We start from the raw sequence: 20846 nt of genomic DNA, 5'->3' as shown, positions 1-20846 counted from the left end.
AGCCCAAATGATTGCCCTGCTTGATTAAAATGCCATTATGTTCTTTAGCTGTTTTTCAAAAGACCAGGTGCACTGCAAAACATCATTTCAGCGTGATGTTATTGCCACCATGAACAGTGCCAGACAAATTAAACCATATTTTTATTGATGCCGCAATGAAGTCAGATGCCTCCCATGAACTCTACTCTTCTAAACAATGAACCTCAATGTGGCTTTATAAAACACAACGTGATCATTGATGAAACCTCACGTAGGTCCAAACTTGTATTTAATTGTTCAGTGGTGCATTTAAGCTATTCAAATAATATACTCCTTGCAATGTGTAAAACTGGCTACCTAGTACTTGTGGAAAGGTCCTTAGTCCTATAGGTCCTCGCTCTTTCTGTCATACATTAATGGCGTGAAATCTGTTTGTGTTGTCACTGTTTTCTTTATGAGGACGACTTGGCATTACTGATTACCCAGAAGAAGAAAGACATTATTGAGAACCAGGGAAGTGATGAATTTAACATCAGTAACTGACTGAAAATGAATTGTCTTTGCACCTTGGGAAAACTGAATCTATGTCATTTGCTTCTAAAGTAAGGTTGAGTAGATTCTTGGAGCTCAGTATTACAGTGGGCGACACTGTGGCTAAAACATTACCACGGTGAACCACACAATCTAATTTCAGGCCCAATTTTTGGATAAGTAAACCCAGAGTTAGCCGCAGTTTAATACAGCCTCACTTTGACTTTGCCTGTACTACATGGTGAAGAAGCATGCCCAAGGAGGATTAAAACTCAACTTCAAACAGCTCAAAATAAACTACTAAAGGTGGTACCGAACCTTAGCTCCACGCCTCCCGTTGGCCCTTTCCAATTCAAGGAATTAAAAAGGTTGACGGTAGAAAATAGGGTAAGGCAGGAATTGAGACTTGCTCGTAAGATTGTTGAAGATAATGAGCCAAGGTATTTTCAGGGCCACAGACATCGTGCCATGGACATTTAAGACATGTTATGGGAAAAATACCTTTCCCTACTTGACAACAGTAGAGTGCTATAGGTTTAACCCTGCATTGGGGAAATGGTTTTTTGACCAAAATGAGAGAGGGATTTAAAAATGTATGTGGGTTTATGTATGCATGGTACACATGAACGCAGGTTATGTGCACTCAGAGGACTCTTTGCTGGGTGAGCCTAATGAAGTGGCCACACTCAAAGCTGCAGGGCCGCTTTATTGGAGTACGGGGTCGCCCGGTGAGGGGGCCACTGGATGTACGTGTATCATATTATACTTATGGATGTAAATAGGTGGAAAATGTGTTATGTCATTAACTTATGCATGTAGGTACAGTTAGTGTGTTGATATTATTTTCCTTCAAAGACTCTTAGCGTAATAATATAGTAGCTAAAGGAGCAGTGTGCTGGATTTAGTGGCATCTAGTGGCGACGTTGCAGATGGCAACCAACTGAAATATAGTGATCGATATTATATTCCATTTCTGGTATGAGATCCTCCTAAATCCTACACAATGTTCCTTTAAGGACCTGCACAGAAGGAAATCACATGTTTTGCATCACGAGCTGCCATTGTATCGGCCTGGACACTTTGTGTGCTGTTGAGTGAACAACAATCACAAGAATTCTCACTGCGGTCTGTGAGGTGGAGCCTGAAAGGATAGGGAGTCTATTTCTTCGTGTGTCTGTCAGGGGTGGTGGTGGAGGTGTTGGTGGTGGTGGATCTAGGCTTTTTGTGTGGTCAGCCAGCATATAAGTGCTTGTGCGTGTGTCCGTGTGCGCGGTGGAGGGGACTTTGTGTCGCAGGTTTGTGAACGCTTTCATGTGTGAATATAATGATGAGTTATTGATTCAACAAACTTAGATTGGAATAAACACACGGCTGCACTTGATAATGAGCGCTCGTTCAGCTGTGGCAGGTGATGCAGAGCAGATGAGCTGACGGTAAACAGATGTATCAAAGTTAGTTGTCCGGGTGGCTTTGAATACAGATTTTGAAAAATGATGTCGTTAAATAATGAATTACTTTTTAGTCAAAATAGTTTCAAAAGACTAGAGCGGTCTCGTGTCAGCCCTGACTCCATCCTGAGAAAGGACATACATCATTAAAGTTTTTATTAAAGTCTAGAAGCCCTTAAGTATTGCAGCCGAGACAGGACATAACTTCGCTCTTAGCAGCTTTTCAGAGTGAAGGCCGTTTGATATATTCCGCAAACTAATTATATCACCCAATTGTGCAAGTTCGGCTGCTGTCTGACCAAACCAAACGCATGTTCTCAGTGCATGGCCGTATTATCTCCAAGTGCCTAACAGATATCTCTCAACCATGAGGCTTGCATGTTCTTGAGTGTATACTCTCCGGTTGCTGATTAGGTAACAGCTTTTAGCTTGAAGTGAGGATGCCTGTTTCTCGTCATTTTGTGACTTTTGTCAAAGGTCTTGTTTGGGTTCTTTTCTTCTTGTGACACTTACAGCATCAATAATAAATAATATTAACAAGACATTGTGTTTGCTTAAAACATATGTCCATGCATGTCATCCTCCTGACTGCTGGGGGGGGGGGGGGGGGGGGGGGGGGGAGATTAATAGTTATGTATAGTCTAATACAGACATTTGTTTGACTATGATAGAAGCTTTCATGGAAAGTGTTTTATTGCATTTCTTCTCCAAAACATACTGCAAAATGCTGACTGTACCAATACAGTGATATAAATTGTGTAGGGTTCAGTAACACATCATCCTATTGACTCTTTGTAGTGTAGGCTCTCCAAAATCTATGACAGTAAATAACATTTATATTTATTTTAGTGCTGGGCAACGATTACAATTTTTAATCGCGGGTGAAGGAAGTGACGCCACACAAACGCAGCTGTTCACTGCTTGAGGCCTGGTTCTTGTGTTAAAAAATGTCCGCTTAATAATAAAAAGAAAACTGCGTTAACGCGCGATAATGTAATTGTCTGCGTTAATGCGATAATAACACGTTAACTTGCCCAGCACTAATTTATTTATGTAGTACATTTTGTTTTACAAAAAGCTTAAGTCAAGCCTGTGGCTGATCTCCACAATGCTAGTGTGCCATAACCCCCAAAGCCAGGATTACTGTTGCAAATGCACAAAACCTGCACGGTTTCACCCTCGTGCTGTGTTTCACATGCTGTTAATGTCACTCAACCAACTGTAATGACCTCTCCTCTTTCCCCAGGTGACCACCCTGGTGAACACCAGCAACAAAGGGCCATCCAGTAAGAAGAAGGGGCGCTCCAAGAAGGCCCATGTCCTGGCAGTGTCTGTCGAGCAGGCCACCCAGAACTTCTTGGAAAAGGGTGAGCAGATCGCCAAAGACAGCCACGACCTCAAGGAGGAGCTCATTTCTGCTGTTGAGGATGTCCGTAAGCAAGGTGAGCTCATTGGATGTTCCTATGCACACAACAATTTTACATTTGACTCATATTGAGTGGAGCTGAAATAATTGGCACTGCTGGAACCAGTTGCTGTAAAAAGGACTGGAACGCCAATGTTGTTTTCTAGCATTGAGGAGAGTAATTGCTATTCAAATTGTAATGTTTGGAAGCGTATTAAGTGCTCTGACTGTCAGAACAAGTCAAATGTTTTAAGTTGTGTGTGCTTTAAACAGTGGTAGAGTTATGAGTGGCAAGGCAAATCCATTAAATATAACAGATTAGTACCCATTAGTTTTGGGCTTTACTTGGCACACGCAGCCTCATGAATGTAATGAGCCTAATTCTGGAGTTGTTTACCCTAAAGTCATGCATCGTTACAGCTTCGACTGTGATGGTGGAGAGCCTTGCTGAATTGCAAGACATTAAAGAAGCCCACTTTCATTAGCAACAACTCTTCACTTCAACAAATTACGCTCAGTCTTTGGGGGAGGTCTCGCTCTCATTGGTCAGTGTCACAGTTTTCAAAGTTTCTCTTCGGTCAGTGAGCCTTTATGTGAATCAGTTGTTTGTCCCCAGAACGGAATTGGATTCCCCGTTCGATAACTACATCAGCAGAAAGAGCAAATGTAGCTCAGCAAACCGTATGTTGTGTTGTAGGGGTATTCCTCATCCTGCACTGTCAGCTCCACTTGGCCGCCGGTACTGTTGAACACTGAATATATTGGCACTCAGCTCTTTGGAGGCGTGAAATAGACTGTTGCCACACAGGTCATCACCACAGCTGACATCAAAAAGGACAAAATCAATCTTCCAACCTGTTTGGTATGTGAGCCAAAAACCAAAGGAAGGCAAACAAAAAAGGTTATGGAAGACATTCCATAGCATCAGTTCATGTTTTGAGCTGACGCTCATGAATAATTACACTGCTCGTTCTGATTATTTTGATGGCAAAGCTATGGCCTTTGCAAAAAGGCAATGAATGAAACTCAGTACCTGTACCAATCTCAGAAAAAAGACCTCGGTTGACCATCGCTAGAAAACAAGATGAAAGTTAACGCTCCACATCTCTTCACCTTTTACTGCCATTATGAAAAGATGAGCACGCTCACAAGCCCTTCAGCACAGACGTGGGCTGCTGATGGGACTCTTTTCATTCTCTCTTCGTACACTTTTTTTACCTAAGTTGGATATCATTACATGTCAGGGAAAATTATTTTATATTAATAACTTTGGAACTATGAGCCCAGAAATGTTGCTATGTTCACTGTACACAGCGACCTATAGCAGCCACTAGAGGTAGTCCCCAGATGGCATCATTGGCCTAGTTAAGGTCACTCTTAAATAACCTCATCAGAACCGTGTCATCGTGACTTCATCATCCCAAACCCCTTTTATCTTGTCATGATTCAATTATGGATGCTGATTTCAGACCACAGAGGGGTTCAGTAATCAGGCCCTTTGTACTGTCACTCCTCACTAGTATCACTGGGCCAGGCAGACTCATGGCACTATCAGCGCCAGTCTGTGTTTGAGTGCCTGCCTTGTGTATGGATGTTAGGATGTGTCCGGTGCATTTTCACCTGTTTCTTTGCGCACTTTTTGTACACTTTTTGTACACTCTTGCTCAGTATTTTCATGTAATGCTGAGAGAGCTGAAAACTTTGGAGTAAAGCATGATTTACTGGAAACAAACACTTTCAACAAACAGAAACATAATAAGTCTGACGTGAGGTCAAAGACTGTGCTGATGTCCCGTTCTACACGCAGGAAAAAACCCAGACTCGGCCCCACTCCTTCCTCTGATCACAGCTGATCATCATCAGAATTAATAACAATAGTTCCCAAAAAAATAAATGTTTCAGTATACAAATGTAACATCCATTCATAAGGCAAAAGAATGTATTTAGATCACATCAACGTATGAGCAAATTTAGAGAATATGATTTGTAATAGTTTGTATAGTTGCATCAAAACAAAATTGTTGAAAGTCCTATTAAAACAATAGATAAACGTGTTTATGCAGTTTGTATTATTTGTTAGAGCTGTGAGGGGTGAATTTTGATCAGAGACAAAGGAATTGATGCTTTTCTGGTATGTCAGATGATCCAAGGTGAACTGGTTGAATCACAACTAAACCTCTTTGCAGCACGTTATGTAGAGGGTTCGGCTCAGCACTCAATGACCATTCTGTAAGGCTTCTAGGTTACAAGCGCATTGATTTCTGTGCTCGTGTGGGTTTGAGTCAACTGGAGCAAGCCAAATTGATTTGTATTTCCTAACAAGCAACACAGTTTCATGAGCTCTTCATCGGATGAAGCAAGTCAGTAGTGGGCCTTAAACCGGTTATTTACAGGGCAGACACAGATTCAAGGAACACTCAGTCATCTCAATGTAGTCATACCACGACCTCTGTCTTCAACTGGTGTCAAACAATGTACACATGCAGAGTGTGTGTGTATATACAGAATGCACACACACACACACGCATACACATACTCACTCACAGATGATGGTATACTGTCGGCTATTGGGTAAGATATAATCATGTCTCCCTTTCCTCTTGCAGGAGAGACGATGCGCAATTCCTCGTCGGAGTTTGCCGATGACCCGTGTTCCTCTGTGAAACGTGGCACCATGGTGAGGGCCGCCCGCGCCCTGCTCTCTGCTGTCACCCGCCTGCTCATCCTCGCTGACATGGCTGATGTCATGCGGCTGCTGGCCCACCTTAAAATTGTAAGTGCGACCGTCACCTTATTTAAAAACGGATATACTGTTCCTCTTCCCGAAGAACTAAGTGTACTGACCCTGTGAGCCCATAGAGATATGAAGCCATGGGGGTTACACCTATTGGTTATGTTGTGTTAGAGTTAGAATACTCATGTTAATGCATGTAGCGTACCTTGACATAACAGATTCATCCCCAAATCTTTTTTGCAACTGATAGAATCAAGTGTATCAATAAGACTTGCATGCACATTGTACACTGGTGTTTGTCAGATGTTTAAAAAAAAAAAAATCTTCTTCCTGTTGTATAGTCCACAGCAGCAATGTACGCTTTCATCACAGCCTCTGCAAACATTAGCATATAGATGAGGCATGGAGGAATATCCTGCGACCACACATCTGATTGTACTGTATTAACATCATACTATAGTGCCTTGGTGTGATAAACTAAACATACCCCTCCCACTCGCCGGCTGTAGAGTAATTTGTTGAACACAGGTTTCGTCATCCTTTATGGTGAAAATGGCTCAGGCTTTGAAAGAGAAGGTAATACAGAGTTTTAAGAATGATCTGCAACTGGCATGATCTGAATCAAACTCAGGCCTCCATACGCCTCCATACACCTTCATTCACTCACTGTCTCTCTATCACACACACACACACACACACACACTCTCACTCACTCACTCACACTCACTCACAGTCCTCTTCTCCAAGCTTCATTCTTGAGGCCCACAGAGGGGCTTAACTCTAGCCAGTATAAGCTCTGCCATCAAAGGCCACTTAAAAGTTATCTCTCTCGCTCTTCTCTCTTTTCCATTACATCTGGTGCATCACTTTCATTAGGGATCGAAAGGACTTTAGAATGGGAGTGTACCCGCCAAAAGGGGTGGAGATTGCTGAAGTGAGACCCAATAAAAGTGCACAGCTAAATGGTTATTGCTGTTTCAAACCCGGTTTCAATTGTGTTCCGTTATTGTTTTATTTTAATGTATGTTGTAACATTTATGGTTTGATGCATGTTACAGAATCCCACTATATAGATCAATGTATGCTAGTTTTCAAGTGCATCCACTAAGTTTTTTCAGATCCATTATTCTATTTGTGTGTCTGTGTGTTACAGGTGGAGGAGGCCCTGGAGGGAGTAAAGAATGCGACCAATGAGCAGGACCTGGCAAACCGCTTCAAGGAGTTTGGGAAGGAGATGGTGAAGCTGAACTATGTGGCAGCTCGGAGGCAGCAGGTATCTGCAAGCTCCCGGTCTTCTTCTCTGTCTTTCAAAGAAAAAACAAATTCAGGTACAGGGAGTTCCTTTAGGAGGAAGTGTCTACGCTCGGGCTTCCTCTGGCTTGGCGATTTCTAAACTTCATATGTAGGTTGTAAGTGCACAGCAGATTATTGGTGAACAGCTGAAGATGCAGTCAATGGTTTAATATTGTAGGAGTGCAGGCCATTGTATGAAAACACTGAGACGAGGGAATCCTGAGACATCAATCAGTGAATAGCAAATGTAGTTTATATTGGCCAACTCCATAATGTTTTGCAGTAATATCTGCTTTGCATTGTCCTTTTAAGGCTAGCTTTCATAGCAACACACACATACACACACGCTGCCGTCATGATGTGATTAACATGATGATCCCATTTTTATGGAGGGGGGGGGGAATAGTTATTTAAGCAGGAAAGGAACCTCAATCAATTATTGTACTAATAGTTGTGAAGTTATTCAACCAGCAATGACAGTTCCAACACATTCAAAGTAGTTTATTTCAGAAACATATTTGTTTTATATCATTAGTTACAGCTGATAGGAAATAAAAAGCGTACTTTGTAACATTTTCGCAAAACATAAATGTTGCAGGTTATTACTGTATGATTAGTTTTAGCTGAAATGTATGGCACATAACTTAAGCTAGAAATTCCATAGCATAGTAGTGTTTTTCCACAGTATTCAAAATAACTTCATCATATGACTGTAAGGAAGCAGATATCCGCATCAGTGCTTATTTTACCCAGGAGGATAACACATGTGTTGGAATATATATATATATATATATATATATATATATATATATATATATATATATAAAACGTTGCCCCCAGTGTGACAAAAAGCTTTTAGAAGATGTGTCCTACAAGTGTCATGTTGGCAAGTGTCCACCCCGCTGAACTGTCCCACAGCAAAACACTGAGCTGGATTCCACCCAGCTCCAGGGTTGCTGTTCTGCTGACACTGCCGTAACTTTGTGTGGTTGGAACAATACCAATCCAGATGGGACATGAACTTTTGTTTCGACATGAAATGTCTTAAAATGGGATCAGTTCATGCTCTGCTTGGCTCTATTGCGAATCATTGATTCCATCAACGGTCCTTTTTGCAGCTCTTGACCAATATTCTACAGATACTATAGACAAAATACTGCACTCTTTTGCCGTTACTTTTATTGTGTAGGGTCTTTCTTAATTCTGAAATATGCGCTGACCTTTCTTGAAGGACTGACTGGTTATTAGTGCTTACTTGAGAACCTTTATCACCTCCTCAGGAGCTGAAAGACCCCCAGTGTCGAGATGAGATGGCAGCTGCACGTGGGGCCCTTAAGAAAAACGCCACCATGCTGTACACGGCCTCACAGGCCTTCCTGCGCCACCCAGATGTGGCGGCCACACGTGCTAACCGGGACTACGTGTTCAAGCAGGTTCAGGAGGCCATAGGAGGCATCTCCAGTGCTGCTCAGGCCACCTCACCCACTGACGAGAAGCATGGCCATGCCGGCATCGGAGAGCTGGCTGCTGCCCTCAACGAATTTGATGTAAGTCGGCAAGCATTCTGTTCTTCTTTTCAAATACTACACTTATATATATATATATATATATATATATATATATATATATATATATGTTCACACTCTGGTGTATTCCAGCTTTGAGAGCACAGTGATGACCATTATTGAGCGCAATTCTCTGATGACCACACCTAGATTTCCATTATTTCTGAAAGCGCACAGAGACAGAGACTGTACCCCCTGTACTTAAAACATAACAGAGACAGACAATATAGCCCAAATAAAGAGGCTCACCAATGTTCAGCTTTCTCCATAGCTATGATTCACTGCTGCCATCTAGTGGTTATATGTCGATGGTGAACTGTTGGTATGTTCAAAGCTGGTAGCGTTTTGCTGTTCGGGTGATCGTGTCTCCACAGGTCAGGACGTTAAACTGGTTTTGGATGATGGATCAGGGTATAGATCCCTGCCATTTTTCATGACAAACATCCTCAATACAATGTGTTGTGAATCCTCGTTGAATAGAAAACCAGGAGTACTCTTAGGCCACCGTTTCAGGGTGACAATAGTACTTTGATTTATGTTGTAAATGTCCTTATTTGCACTTTAACCCGTGTCATGATCAGACAAAAAAAATGTATTTGCATACAAGCAGATTCTAGACATTTAGCGGACACATTCAGAGCGACCTTAAATGAATGCTGCACATTTCCATTTGAAGGCCCCCATTATACTGCAGTATTGCCTGTTTTATATCAGACACACACTGTGTAGATCATTTCCGAGATATAATACATATTTCAGGACATCTCCCCCGCTCTAGCTACAAAGCAATGCTTCTTGTATCATTAGAATACCCACTGCACCTTTGTGATATGTCATTTGATAGCACATTCAGTATTGTGCACTGTCCTCACTGGCGCTAGGCAGCAGAAGCAGTATTATCTATTGTAAGACTTTTCCCACTAAATCATAGGACTTGCTACAAACTGCAGCTGCCTATTTTCGTTACCAGGATCAATAGTGATACATTTTTATTTCACATCATGGAATCTGGATCTGTCTGAAGAATCAGATTGGCTATTTGTTACAAACCCAGTTTTTATTGTTAAAGACTGACACATGTCACACAACCTGCTTACTTGAACACAGCTGTCCCATACCCCGTTCTGTGACAGTAATATACTTGAATATGTTCTGCCATTTTGCTCCTTTTTAGCTCTTACTTTTACTTAATAAACTGCCACGGAGTCTTCAGGAGATACTCAAGAATATTTAAGATATGTATTTTCACAATCAGACCAGAGATTTTCACTGATTAGTGGACATGGCTGTGTATTGTTACACACATTTTAAGGTTCAATACCATTTCTGATGAATAAACCCATGCTCTTAGGCAAAATGAGTAGGATCTTGCTATAGAAACAGTGTATAGACTCATATGAAAAGAGCCTCTCTCAATCATTACGTATTACCCAATAGAAGTGGGTGGTGACGTCTGTATGTGCAGAGACTCTGCCTTAGCCTGTAGTTTCTTATTTTGCTGTTTTCTGGACGTTCCTTGACGTAAACATCTATAAAAATGTAGCAACCAGGTGGCGTATGGTAAGCACTTATCCAAGTGGAAGCTAAGAAAATGGGACACAGCGCTGAAAAAAACGCAAATGTAAGACGAAATGCGACGTGTTCAAAGCTCGGACCAAAGCAAGAGCCTCTGGTCAGCCCCCTATAACTGCTGTCAGGGGGCGTGGGCTTCTGATGTCGTTGAGCCGGGGAGGAGGGGCCAACTTTAAATGTTGTGATTATAAACCTCGACCGACGACTACAAATCATTGTCGCTTTAGGATGTGTTATAATGAAGGAGATGTTGACGGTTTGATGACAGAAGGGAAACAATATACAAGTTGCATGAATAAAACTAAATGTGCAAAACTCTCAAGTACAATGAAATAGAAGTTGTTAAGGTACTTAATCGATGAATGCTATGCAGTAAATGCTCTGATTGCATCTGTAGTTAGAGATGGGAGAGAAGTTCCTCATGGAAGTCATTTTGTTCATGACTCACTAACCACAATTTGTATTTATTTGAAGTTATATAATGTTGATAAGCTTGCATTTAACCCTAAGCACACTTTTACACTGTAACATATATTCCTAGAGTTTTTTTGTCTCTCGCCATATGTGTATTTCTGTTTAATATGCCCTTAAAGCTGCAATACTTTGTTTTTATATCGTGAACACAGTCTATGAAGAATGTGCTGCTCTTCAGTGTTATTGATGTGTTCCGTTCACAAGGTGGCTAGTTCACAATGCGTGCGTGACCCCTTGTGGTGATGTTTGCAAATTGCAAGCAGCTGCTATATTTACATTACGCTGCTGTCAGAACAGTAGGATGAAACACAGACAGAAGAAGTAAATCCTAGTTTATTCTGAAGCTGCTATCCTGTTTTTCTACAACAGGCATCACGCCGACTCAAAACAGTGGCGCTTTTTAGAAAAGCAAAGGATCTGCATAATTTTATTCTATTCGCCAGACAGGCAGCAGTTAAATGAGACAAATTGCCCTTTGCTTAGCCCTCTGTGCTTGCCTGAAGCTGGTGCATGTTTAATTCCTAACTTACCACAGAGACACAGACTGTGGTCAGATCCTCTCAGAATAGTAATGACCTGATATACTCAACTATGAGGCATGGCACTTGCGGGACTTTATGCATGTGCACGACTGTGCATGCTAAGTGTTCTCTGCACACGTACCTTTTATGAGTCGTCGTGTTTGGTGGAAAAGCACATGCACACATTCTGTACACGCGATGGTGCATATGATGTTGGATTTATGTGTTATTGTAATGAAATGATACAACGGGGGCAGCTATACGCTGTTCTCCAGATGTCAAACTCTCTCTTTCTCTCTTTTTCTTTCGTCTTTCCATCCACTCAAACCCACCAGCACTCGCATGCACGCTTGCTTTGTTTTCAGTAATAGAGTTCAGAGTTGGATGATTGCGTTTATCAGTTTTGGGGTGCTGCTCCCTGTCCTAAGTCAGCTTTGATCTGTTACTCAGTCTTTGACTCCTCTGCAATGGTTGTGTGCCTAGATAGCAGACCTGAGTAAAGCTCAGATGGACACAGCCTATCCAGGAAAAGAGGCTTTTAGTATTGGAGATGATTTCAGTTTTTTTGGGTGTTTTTTTTTGTATGATGGTGCTCATTTCATTAATGGGCATGAGTGTTTATGGACAAGTTGTTGTTGCCAAACAGATGTCAACATTTCGACGGTTGGGTTTGACTCCTTCCTTCTTACAGAGTCTCTTACAGCATCTTTCACTCAGACATTTAGTGACATGAAAATGCAGGTGTGTGTCTTAGCAATCCCAATAGTTTATATTCGTCTCACACTTACTGAGGAAAAAAATAATCCTGAGCACACTGTAAACAAGTTTTCCTTTTTTGGGTAGACTGAAGAAAAGAACACAGCGTACCTTTTTCATTTCCTGTATCTCACTGCCAAGAACGTGCAATCGTCTGTAAAAACAGCACACCAACACGGACGAGTCAGTGAGAATATACATTGCCTGCCATGTGGATTGTTTTCCATCTTTATTAGGGGAGACATCCTGAGGACTCTGTATGTTTTTGAAGGAAGATTGTGGCTCATATGCCTCCTAAAATGAAAATGGCAAGGATGTTGAGCGCCTCAGCTGCTCCTGAGCATATACCGTCAGTGGCAGAGAAGGTTAGACAAGATTTTGAATTCAGGGCACAAATGCTGGACTGAAAGGGCAGCTTATGAATAAGACAAGAATGAGGGTATGACCTCATCTGTACTTTTTTTTCCTTTTCTTCACCGGCACCCAGGATTAGTTTGGAATAAGTCAACTTTGGACACTGAGGTACAAGATCTATTAAGAGAGAAAGTGGAGGTCAGCGTCAGTTCAAATTCACTCAATTTGAATGTCCCCTCCCCTCAGAAATACAGTACTTTACAGTAATATCAACAACTAGTTCACTATAGAAATGTTACTGGCTTCAAGGGATGAATATGTGATTTGTTTTTTTTTCCTGGCTCAAAATAAGGCAAACAACCCATTCCACTAAACATTGATTCATACGTTTAATGTCAAAAAGCGGATTTGCAAGACTTCATCTGCCTACTCTACCGATACGAGGCATTGACTACGACAGATATACTATTGACAAACCAACCCAAATACCAGTGTGAAAAACAACTTATACAGAGTCTTCCAGTAAGACCATTAATGTTGAACATTACCTTGAATTATGTCTATCAAGGCCAGTGCTTATTAGTTAGCCTGTCGTCCATGTCCACTGTATATTCACCGGGCACCACCCTGGACTGATTCAGTTGTTCCAACTGGCACAGTTGGCAGTGAGAGAGTCGTGTGAAAGGTTTTATTATTGCGGTCGCGGCGACACAGAATTTGAGGATGGCCGCCTTTAAATTCGCTATGCAGGAAAAGCCCTGTCATGTTGGAATGAAAGTCTTTATTTGGGGATCTGAGCTCAGTGGGAGGACAGATGGAGTCAGGGCCCTACGGGTATGTGGGTAACAACACACTGTAGCACACACACACAGGCACAGATTTTTAGGTCACAGCGCACATACACAGTGTAGCAATTCTATTGTATTGACGGAACACAACAAATATGCTAGAGCAGTGGAGTTGTGAATTCATTTTAGCAAATATTGAATTGTATAACCTTTTTTTTTTTTTATGATGCAGGTTATATACCAGTTGTTACCGCATGTAATATCTGTTTCTGAGGACTTACATCCAGGAAGGAAACAGACCGACTGTAGCTCTTTCCCTCGCACTTTGTAACTGCTGTGCACATTTGAATATGCAAATGATCTCTCTTTGTCTCCCTGTCATTTTCCCTCTTTGAGGCTCCTTATCTTTCTACAGTCAAACGAAGCACCCGATGCTGCCTTTAAGAATGTTTGACTCTGTTGGTCTCTCCCACTCTCGCACTCTTACTTGAAGTGTCGCACATTAAGATATCGGCTTGTGAGCAGCAGCAAAGTAAGTACTTCTTGTAAAGCCTTTTCATCAAGAAATACAAGATACACTATGACTCAGGTGACGTAGCTGAGCAAGGAAAACCCTGCCAGTTCAGGTATAAGTCAAGAAGGTTCTTCCTTTTATTCCTCTGCTGCTGCTGCTGCTGCTGCCTTCGGTTAGATGAACATGACGAGTGGGAAGAAGATAGGGATGTTGTAAAGGAGCTGTATTAAACAATCAGGTCATTAATATAGCAGCAAACAACTATGCTGTATGTAAAGATGTAGCAGAGGAATGTCTACCTGAGCAGAGACAGAAGTCGCTCTCCCTCTCTGTGTGTTGTTATCCGAGCTTCTCTGTTTCTTTGCTGACATAGCCGGGCCATTCACGCATGCTTTTAGGTCATGTGTTTGTGTAAGCGGGCCTCGCTGGCCGCCGCTCTGCACTGCTCTCTTACAACAGCATTGTGAGCAGACGCAATAGCACCGACCCTCCAGTTCCCCCCCCCCTAAGTGCGGGCTGTTGAGTGCCAGTGAAAGGCCACCGAAATGCTCCAAACCTTGGATCTTGCAATTTTAACGTAATTGTGATTCAATTAAAAATGATTACCCCGTCTTCCGAGCTCTTTCCTTCTCTCTCTCAACCAGCAAATTAAATGTGCATCTTCCTGAACAGGGCTGTACAATTGCATTGTATCAATTTGGTGTGTTTTTCCCTCTATTATTATGTCAAATTTGGCCCAGCACTTTGTCCTTTGTGCGTCACATATGCTCTATTTGGATCAATGCAAACAAGTGGTACAAAGGTGCAGCTGTTCCAATAGGTAAGCTTCAGACTCAAAGGACCGTATGTTCATACCAGGACCAGCAGATGGCAGTGTTTGATTACTTTCAACACTCATCCTCTCCCGCTCTCTATTCCCCACCCTCTCTCTAGTTTTTCCATTTTTATCCTTTTTTCCTGCAAGTCCTTGGATACAGAGATTTTCACTCTGCCTCATCCATAATGAGACGGACGCTATCTTCTAATGCTTTTCGATGGTCTGATGAATGAATATCCTTTTGAATTGAGCTTCGTCAAAGAAGATTCAGTATTTGAGTTCACCAGATACAGCCTTACCAATTTGACCCGCCAGCCCAAATCCGTTGGAAAGCAACGCTTCTCCTCTCTCCTCCGCATGCCTGCAAAGAAAAGGCTGACACAGTTAGTGGACCTATGTGTCATCACATCACTCGCACACCTACAGCTATCTGACATAAAAACACAGTGCATGGTTCTCAGTTGATTGGTGTGTACTGTATTCACACACACGCACACAAACACTTTTCATTCACACACAGTGCAGACAAGCATACACGAGCAGAGCATAGCATAGCTTTGAGCCTGCGGCAGAGATCCAAGTCGCACTGGATCATTTTAACCATGGTTTTTGTTTCCATCTGCTTGTCCTCTAACTCTTTCTTCTTTTTTTTTCAGGGGGGGGTTATTTACACCGCACTTTTCCCACTCCCCCTCACCTCCCTGTCTTACTCTACCTCCCTTGCTCCCTTTCTCTCTTTGTTCTCATCGTCTGATGTGTCTTGAACCAACAGAGGCGTTTGAAATGCTTACATGCATACTCCGAGCCCATTTGGTATAGCAGCATTGTGTTTTCATGCAAAACTCTCCTCTATATATTGCAGAGCCTGTAGTCACACTGCACAAGCATATGCCGGTCCTCTCTCTGCATACATTATAGGCCAACTATAACCGGATTTACTTGCTAGCTCAGGGGAAGTGTGCATGACAGCCAGTCCTTTTTGAATCTCACTGTGGCAAGCATAGCTTCCAAGTGTAAGTCGCTTTCCAAAATGCTGCATGCGTCCATCTGTGCCGTGAAAGGTAATTGACCACGTTTATGTTTATGGGATGACGCACTGAGACGACCCTTAAAAAACAGCTGAGATGGGAATTCCAATAAACATCACAGACATCAGACCAGCGAGGCGAAACGCGGTCCGTCGTTCTTTGCTGTGTGCACTATGCCTGTATATGAAGATAGCCTTCTGCTTTTCTTTTTGAGAGTTTGTCTTCCTTTGCCAACAAGATGGATTTATTTCTCCGGTGGTATGAACAACATGCACGATAGATGGGCTCTTCATCGTTAGTGTGTGTGTGCACAGTGATGACCTTTTTGCGTGCTCCTTTTGTGTACGAGACGCTGCCGAGCCAACCTCAGAGAAACAGTGGCTGGAGAGCAGCCCTGCACTAATGTATGGAGATGAATTCCTAACTGAGGGATAGCTTTCTTGGTAATTGCTATATCAATCTGTGCACTCCTATCCTTGCTGTCTCACTTCAGACTCTCTTCTTTCTCTCCCGCTTCCCTCTTCCTCTCTTGCATACATTCGCATGCTCAGACACACACGTACATACACACACACACACACACACACGGTCTGCTGTTTTCTCCCTCGGCATTGTGTCTCCTGCCCCTGCTCTCTCTCTCTCCTTGACTCACATTGATTTGGTTCTTGAACACGTGGGTGTTCAACACATTCTACAGTCGCCGGTGAGAAACTGTGAGAGAGGAAAGAGTGCATCCTGATCGTCGTTCCCGCTGTTACTTGCCGGGGAAGGTCGAACACAAGCAGATGCACAGTCATTTACATATGCGCACGGACCCCAAGCATTAATAACGGCATCGGAGACGATGCCAAGTGGCAGTGTTATTGACAAGAACCCCGTTGAGTTCAATAAAACTCCCCTCCTTCCTTCATTTTCACCTTGGCTGAGCCATGTGTTAGCCCAGAGGTACACCCCCCTACATTACAGCGTCCTCTGCCTGCCAATTGAAACACTGCCTCATTCTCCATGGACAGATGCACCTGTCGAGAGAAATATGAAGAGGGGAATCGAGCTGAACTAATGGGACATGACCAGGGAGATAGAGAACTATTGGTTTGTTTGCTGCTGTACAGTAATTAGCCACTCTGTACCTTATCCTGATGGCAATAAGGCACGGGGGGGGAAGCAGGAGAGTGGGATGGGTCGTTGGTAAACAGGTTTTTAGGAATCCATACTAGTTACAGTTGGTGCTTATAGCCTTGGGCTCACTGTGATCAGCTTCTCCACTTCCTTTTTCCATAAAGCTCGGTTTGCAGCTTCCTGGAATTACTCAGCTCTTCTTGTTTATCTCCAGTTATAGATTCATACTTGTTAGATTAGACTGACTGATGTTCCGCCAAGGCACTTTGGCAGTTCACATTTACATGTCTCGATAACGCTCACAACACCCAGTGAAAGTACTTTAGGACATTTATCATAATACATCAGAGGGCTTATCATAACAATACATACTCGAGTATCCCCAGACTTTTCGAGGTTGGCTTTAATTTATCTCCGTTGCTATTGCATGTTATAAGCAAAATTCACACTGTTTTCCTTGGCTCGCATTCTCGATTAGAACGAAAGAAATGATTAACGGCGTGTTAAGAGATTATTCTAACCACGCTCTCTATGGGCAGCCACCCTAAATTAAATGGCAACAACAACCAACATGAATTGCTTCACTGCATCTTCCTTCTGACCCCTCTCAGCATAAAACTCTAGGGAGTTGATTTCTGTGTAGGTGCAGCAAATTACTTTTTCTTTAAAAGTTATCATGCATTCTAGTCAAGGTCTTTACTGTAAGAGCCTCACCTGCCAGGTTGCCCACTCAGCTCGGTTCAATCTCATCGATGCGGGGGCATGCTGGCTCTTGTTTATACAGTACATGTTCTGTCCGCAAACACACACACACACACACACCAGGCTGTTTGTATTGTAACGGATTTTGCCCATAGGATCAAAGGATAAGGATTAGAATGAATTCTCCACAGGTAAAATGCATAAGCAGAGACGCAAGGCTGGATGACATGATCCCTTCTTACGGTCAATCTGACCGTCCTTGGCAGCCACATAATGCTACAGGACTTTGCAGAAGGTTTTGATGGCTTTCTGAAATCGCTTTTTCGTCCCACACAGTCTTTCACTATCTCTTAACAACAATATGGGAATGCTCCCGCAAACACACGAGCACAGAGTCCTGTTAAAGGCTAGCTTTTCTGCAAAGGGATATATCTTGCAGGGAACTCCTGATGGAAAGAAAAAGATTATAAATGAGCTGCTTGTCTGATTTTCAGTCTCCATGTTGCTAAGCTCCCGAGCTCAAAGTCTGACTGTATAGAAATGCAAAGTAGTTTCTTTTATTTGGGCACTATTCTACTGACATTCAGTTGTGTAAACATTTTGGAAAACCCTGATTAAACCTGTTTTAAATCCTCTACAGTCTGTAGCTGCCATTTCTTTCTGTGATTTGGCATGTCTATATGTACTTCATTCAGCATTGGACAGTGAAACTGTTAAGCATATATGTAGCACCCTTTTTAATTATGCTTCCTGGTATCCTTAAGTACTCAGCCTCCTGGACTAGAGATTGTGGAATTGCCATAGGGATTTACCAGACACACATTCAAGGCATTTAATCCACAGGACTTTAAGGTGCCAGTAACACCTCAATTCAGTGTTGGCTGACTTAAGTTACCTGCTTAAATTCTGTAGAATAGAAGAAGACTGTTCATACTCAGCTAAGAGCTACAAAGATGGTCCAGATTTGGGGTGGCAGATCAGGAGGTTATTGACATTTGTGGTGTGTTATTTTAAAGGACTGTATGTATATATATATATATATATATATATATATATATATATATATACACACACCTCCCTTACTGGAGCTGAAGTTGAAGTAGCTAAAGGAAGTACTGACTTTGAATTAATAACACACCATCAATTGTGTGCTACTATTCTTCAGCAGGACTTTGTTCCCCTGATGCAATGGGCTTGATTTTTCTTTTTTCTTTTCACCTCAACTTGCAGTCCTAGAAAATGACTTAAGTAGCTCGGCGAGGAAAACCAACCAACAAGTGAAACCAACCAATAGCCAAGACTGCATGTTTGAATAGTGCAGCACTTAGAAACTCTCTAATTTCCCCCTGTGGCTTCCAGAACGGAAGAGATGCCCCATATCCCTGATCTATGTTTGGAAGAAGCACTAATGCACCATTGAAGTTACTTAGATGAGTGTAGCTTTGTTGACAGGCCAATTTAGCTGTCATTTTGAGATAATGTAGGATGTAAGTACATCCGCGTAGGACGGAGCTCTCCCAAGATCCTACGTGAAGCCAGTTCCTCTCCTCTGGTTCGTTTTTTTTTTCATTTCCAACTCTTAAGGAATAAATGACAAAGACATGTTTGACTGAAAGTTGGTCCTAGTTATGTGAATGTGTGAGCCTTTTTTAATGCCCTGTTTAAAGCAGTCTGCTTCATCAGACAGAAGAAGTGTTCCCAGTACCATCAAGTTTAACTTCTCATTAAACTGGTGTTTTGATAATCTCAAAGTTTAACATATGAGGTATTTTCTTTTTAACTCACAAGTTGAAAAGAAAATACTCCTTGAATGATAACATGACATGACAGCATAGTTGTGTTTTGTCTGATTCATTCTCTCCTCTAATCAGCATAGCTTTCATTGTCAAGACTTCCTTTCGCAGCAATGGAATTGACTGCTCTGTTCCATGCTCTTGCTTTGCCAGCATTATGTCTTCATCTTGTTAGTTCCACATCTTTTGCCTTTATCCCCTTTCCGGTCTTTTAAATCTTATACTGTAATGGTGCCTACTAAAGCATCCGCAGTATGTGCATCGCCATGGTGTGCAGTTGTTCCCTCACTTTCAGCCTCAATGGCATCCATTGGCAATTACGTTCTGGCTGGAGGTTGTGAGCTTCTTCTGTTTCTTTCAAAAGCTGCAGCAGCTAAATGAGGAACTTTTGAAAATGATTCTGCCTTCCTTGCCAAGACCACTGGCTGCCTGTTCGCCATTCCCCATCGCCATCCCCTCCCCACACAGAGGTAAATACCCAGTTGGATATTCACTAGTGAATGCTCTGCTCATACATCCCTTCTCAGTTAGCAAATCGTGTGAAACCCAAAGAAACGGTTGAACATCAAACAAATGACTGTAAATCTTGAGTTAAAGACCACAATGCAATCTGCCTGTGTGAAAACTTGTGTGCGCTGATCTAAAGCGTTTCATGCTTTGCAAATAATAAAGTGAGTGATGTAGAAAATATTATTTCCAAATTCACTTCCAACCTTTGTCTTTTGTGCCGCCTTTGCTTCAACAGTTAATTATACGAAATGCAGGTTCAGTGGCGCGTCATAGTCTGGTAGTACAAATGACATGGCCGTGTTTCATGCAGTGCTGCTGCCTCACTGTCTGCTTTTTGAACATTTGTTCTTTGCTGTTTCATCAAGTTCATTTAATTTGAGAAGGAAGCTGACAGCTTTCCTAAAATTAACATCTTATAAGCATCCATGAAAACGAACGTTTAAACGTTAGCAAGTTAGAAGGTTGATTTTAATTCTTTGCTTGAGGGCAGATGTTCAATGTACCCTGTGGATTTCTTTTCATAAACAAGTAAAAGTTATGTCTACCTCCGTTGTTACTCACTAAAACACTCTGTGTGTATCCTGGAGGCGTACAAACCTTTACACACCGGGGACATGTAAGATAAAAGCCATGGAAATGCAAAATTCTGGGGTGCATTTGTTTTGCATCAAAACTTTACATGCAGGCAGCGATGCGAGTTTGCGACAGTTGCAGCATTTTTTCAATAAAAGGTTTGAATATATTTGTGCAGGCAGAGGGCCAACTACCGATACTATTGACCCAAAGCAACATCTGACAGTCTGTCTGAGGTAAATTGTTGTAGAGCCTCAACTACTATAAGCAATATTAATAAGTTCCTGCTCTGGGTGAATTTGAGATCCCTCTGGTAAACAATTACAGTGTACTGTAAATATCTAGGGCTTTTATTGTGAAAGGTAAGAAG

The 20846-nt window shown here is 42.1% G+C and overlaps 1 protein-coding gene across 1 annotated transcript in view; it reads left to right on the top strand.

Annotated features, from left to right (window-relative positions):
- Positions 1–20846, top strand: part of ctnna2 (catenin (cadherin-associated protein), alpha 2) — a 275903-nt gene that overhangs the window by 41690 nt on the left and 213367 nt on the right. The window contains exons 3-6 of the mRNA XM_079160441.1: positions 3205–3400; positions 5970–6136; positions 7251–7370; positions 8671–8937. Coding sequence (XP_079016567.1) covers positions 3205–3400; positions 5970–6136; positions 7251–7370; positions 8671–8937 — 750 coding nt within the window. The remainder of the gene's footprint in view (positions 1–3204; positions 3401–5969; positions 6137–7250; positions 7371–8670; positions 8938–20846) is intronic.

Source organism: Pholis gunnellus, assembly GCF_910591455.1.
Source record: "Pholis gunnellus genome assembly, chromosome: 5".
Classification (NCBI taxonomy): domain Eukaryota; kingdom Metazoa; phylum Chordata; class Actinopteri; order Perciformes; family Pholidae; genus Pholis; species Pholis gunnellus.
Note: the sequence above shows the minus strand (reverse complement) of the source record. Positions and strands in the feature narration are given on the sequence as shown.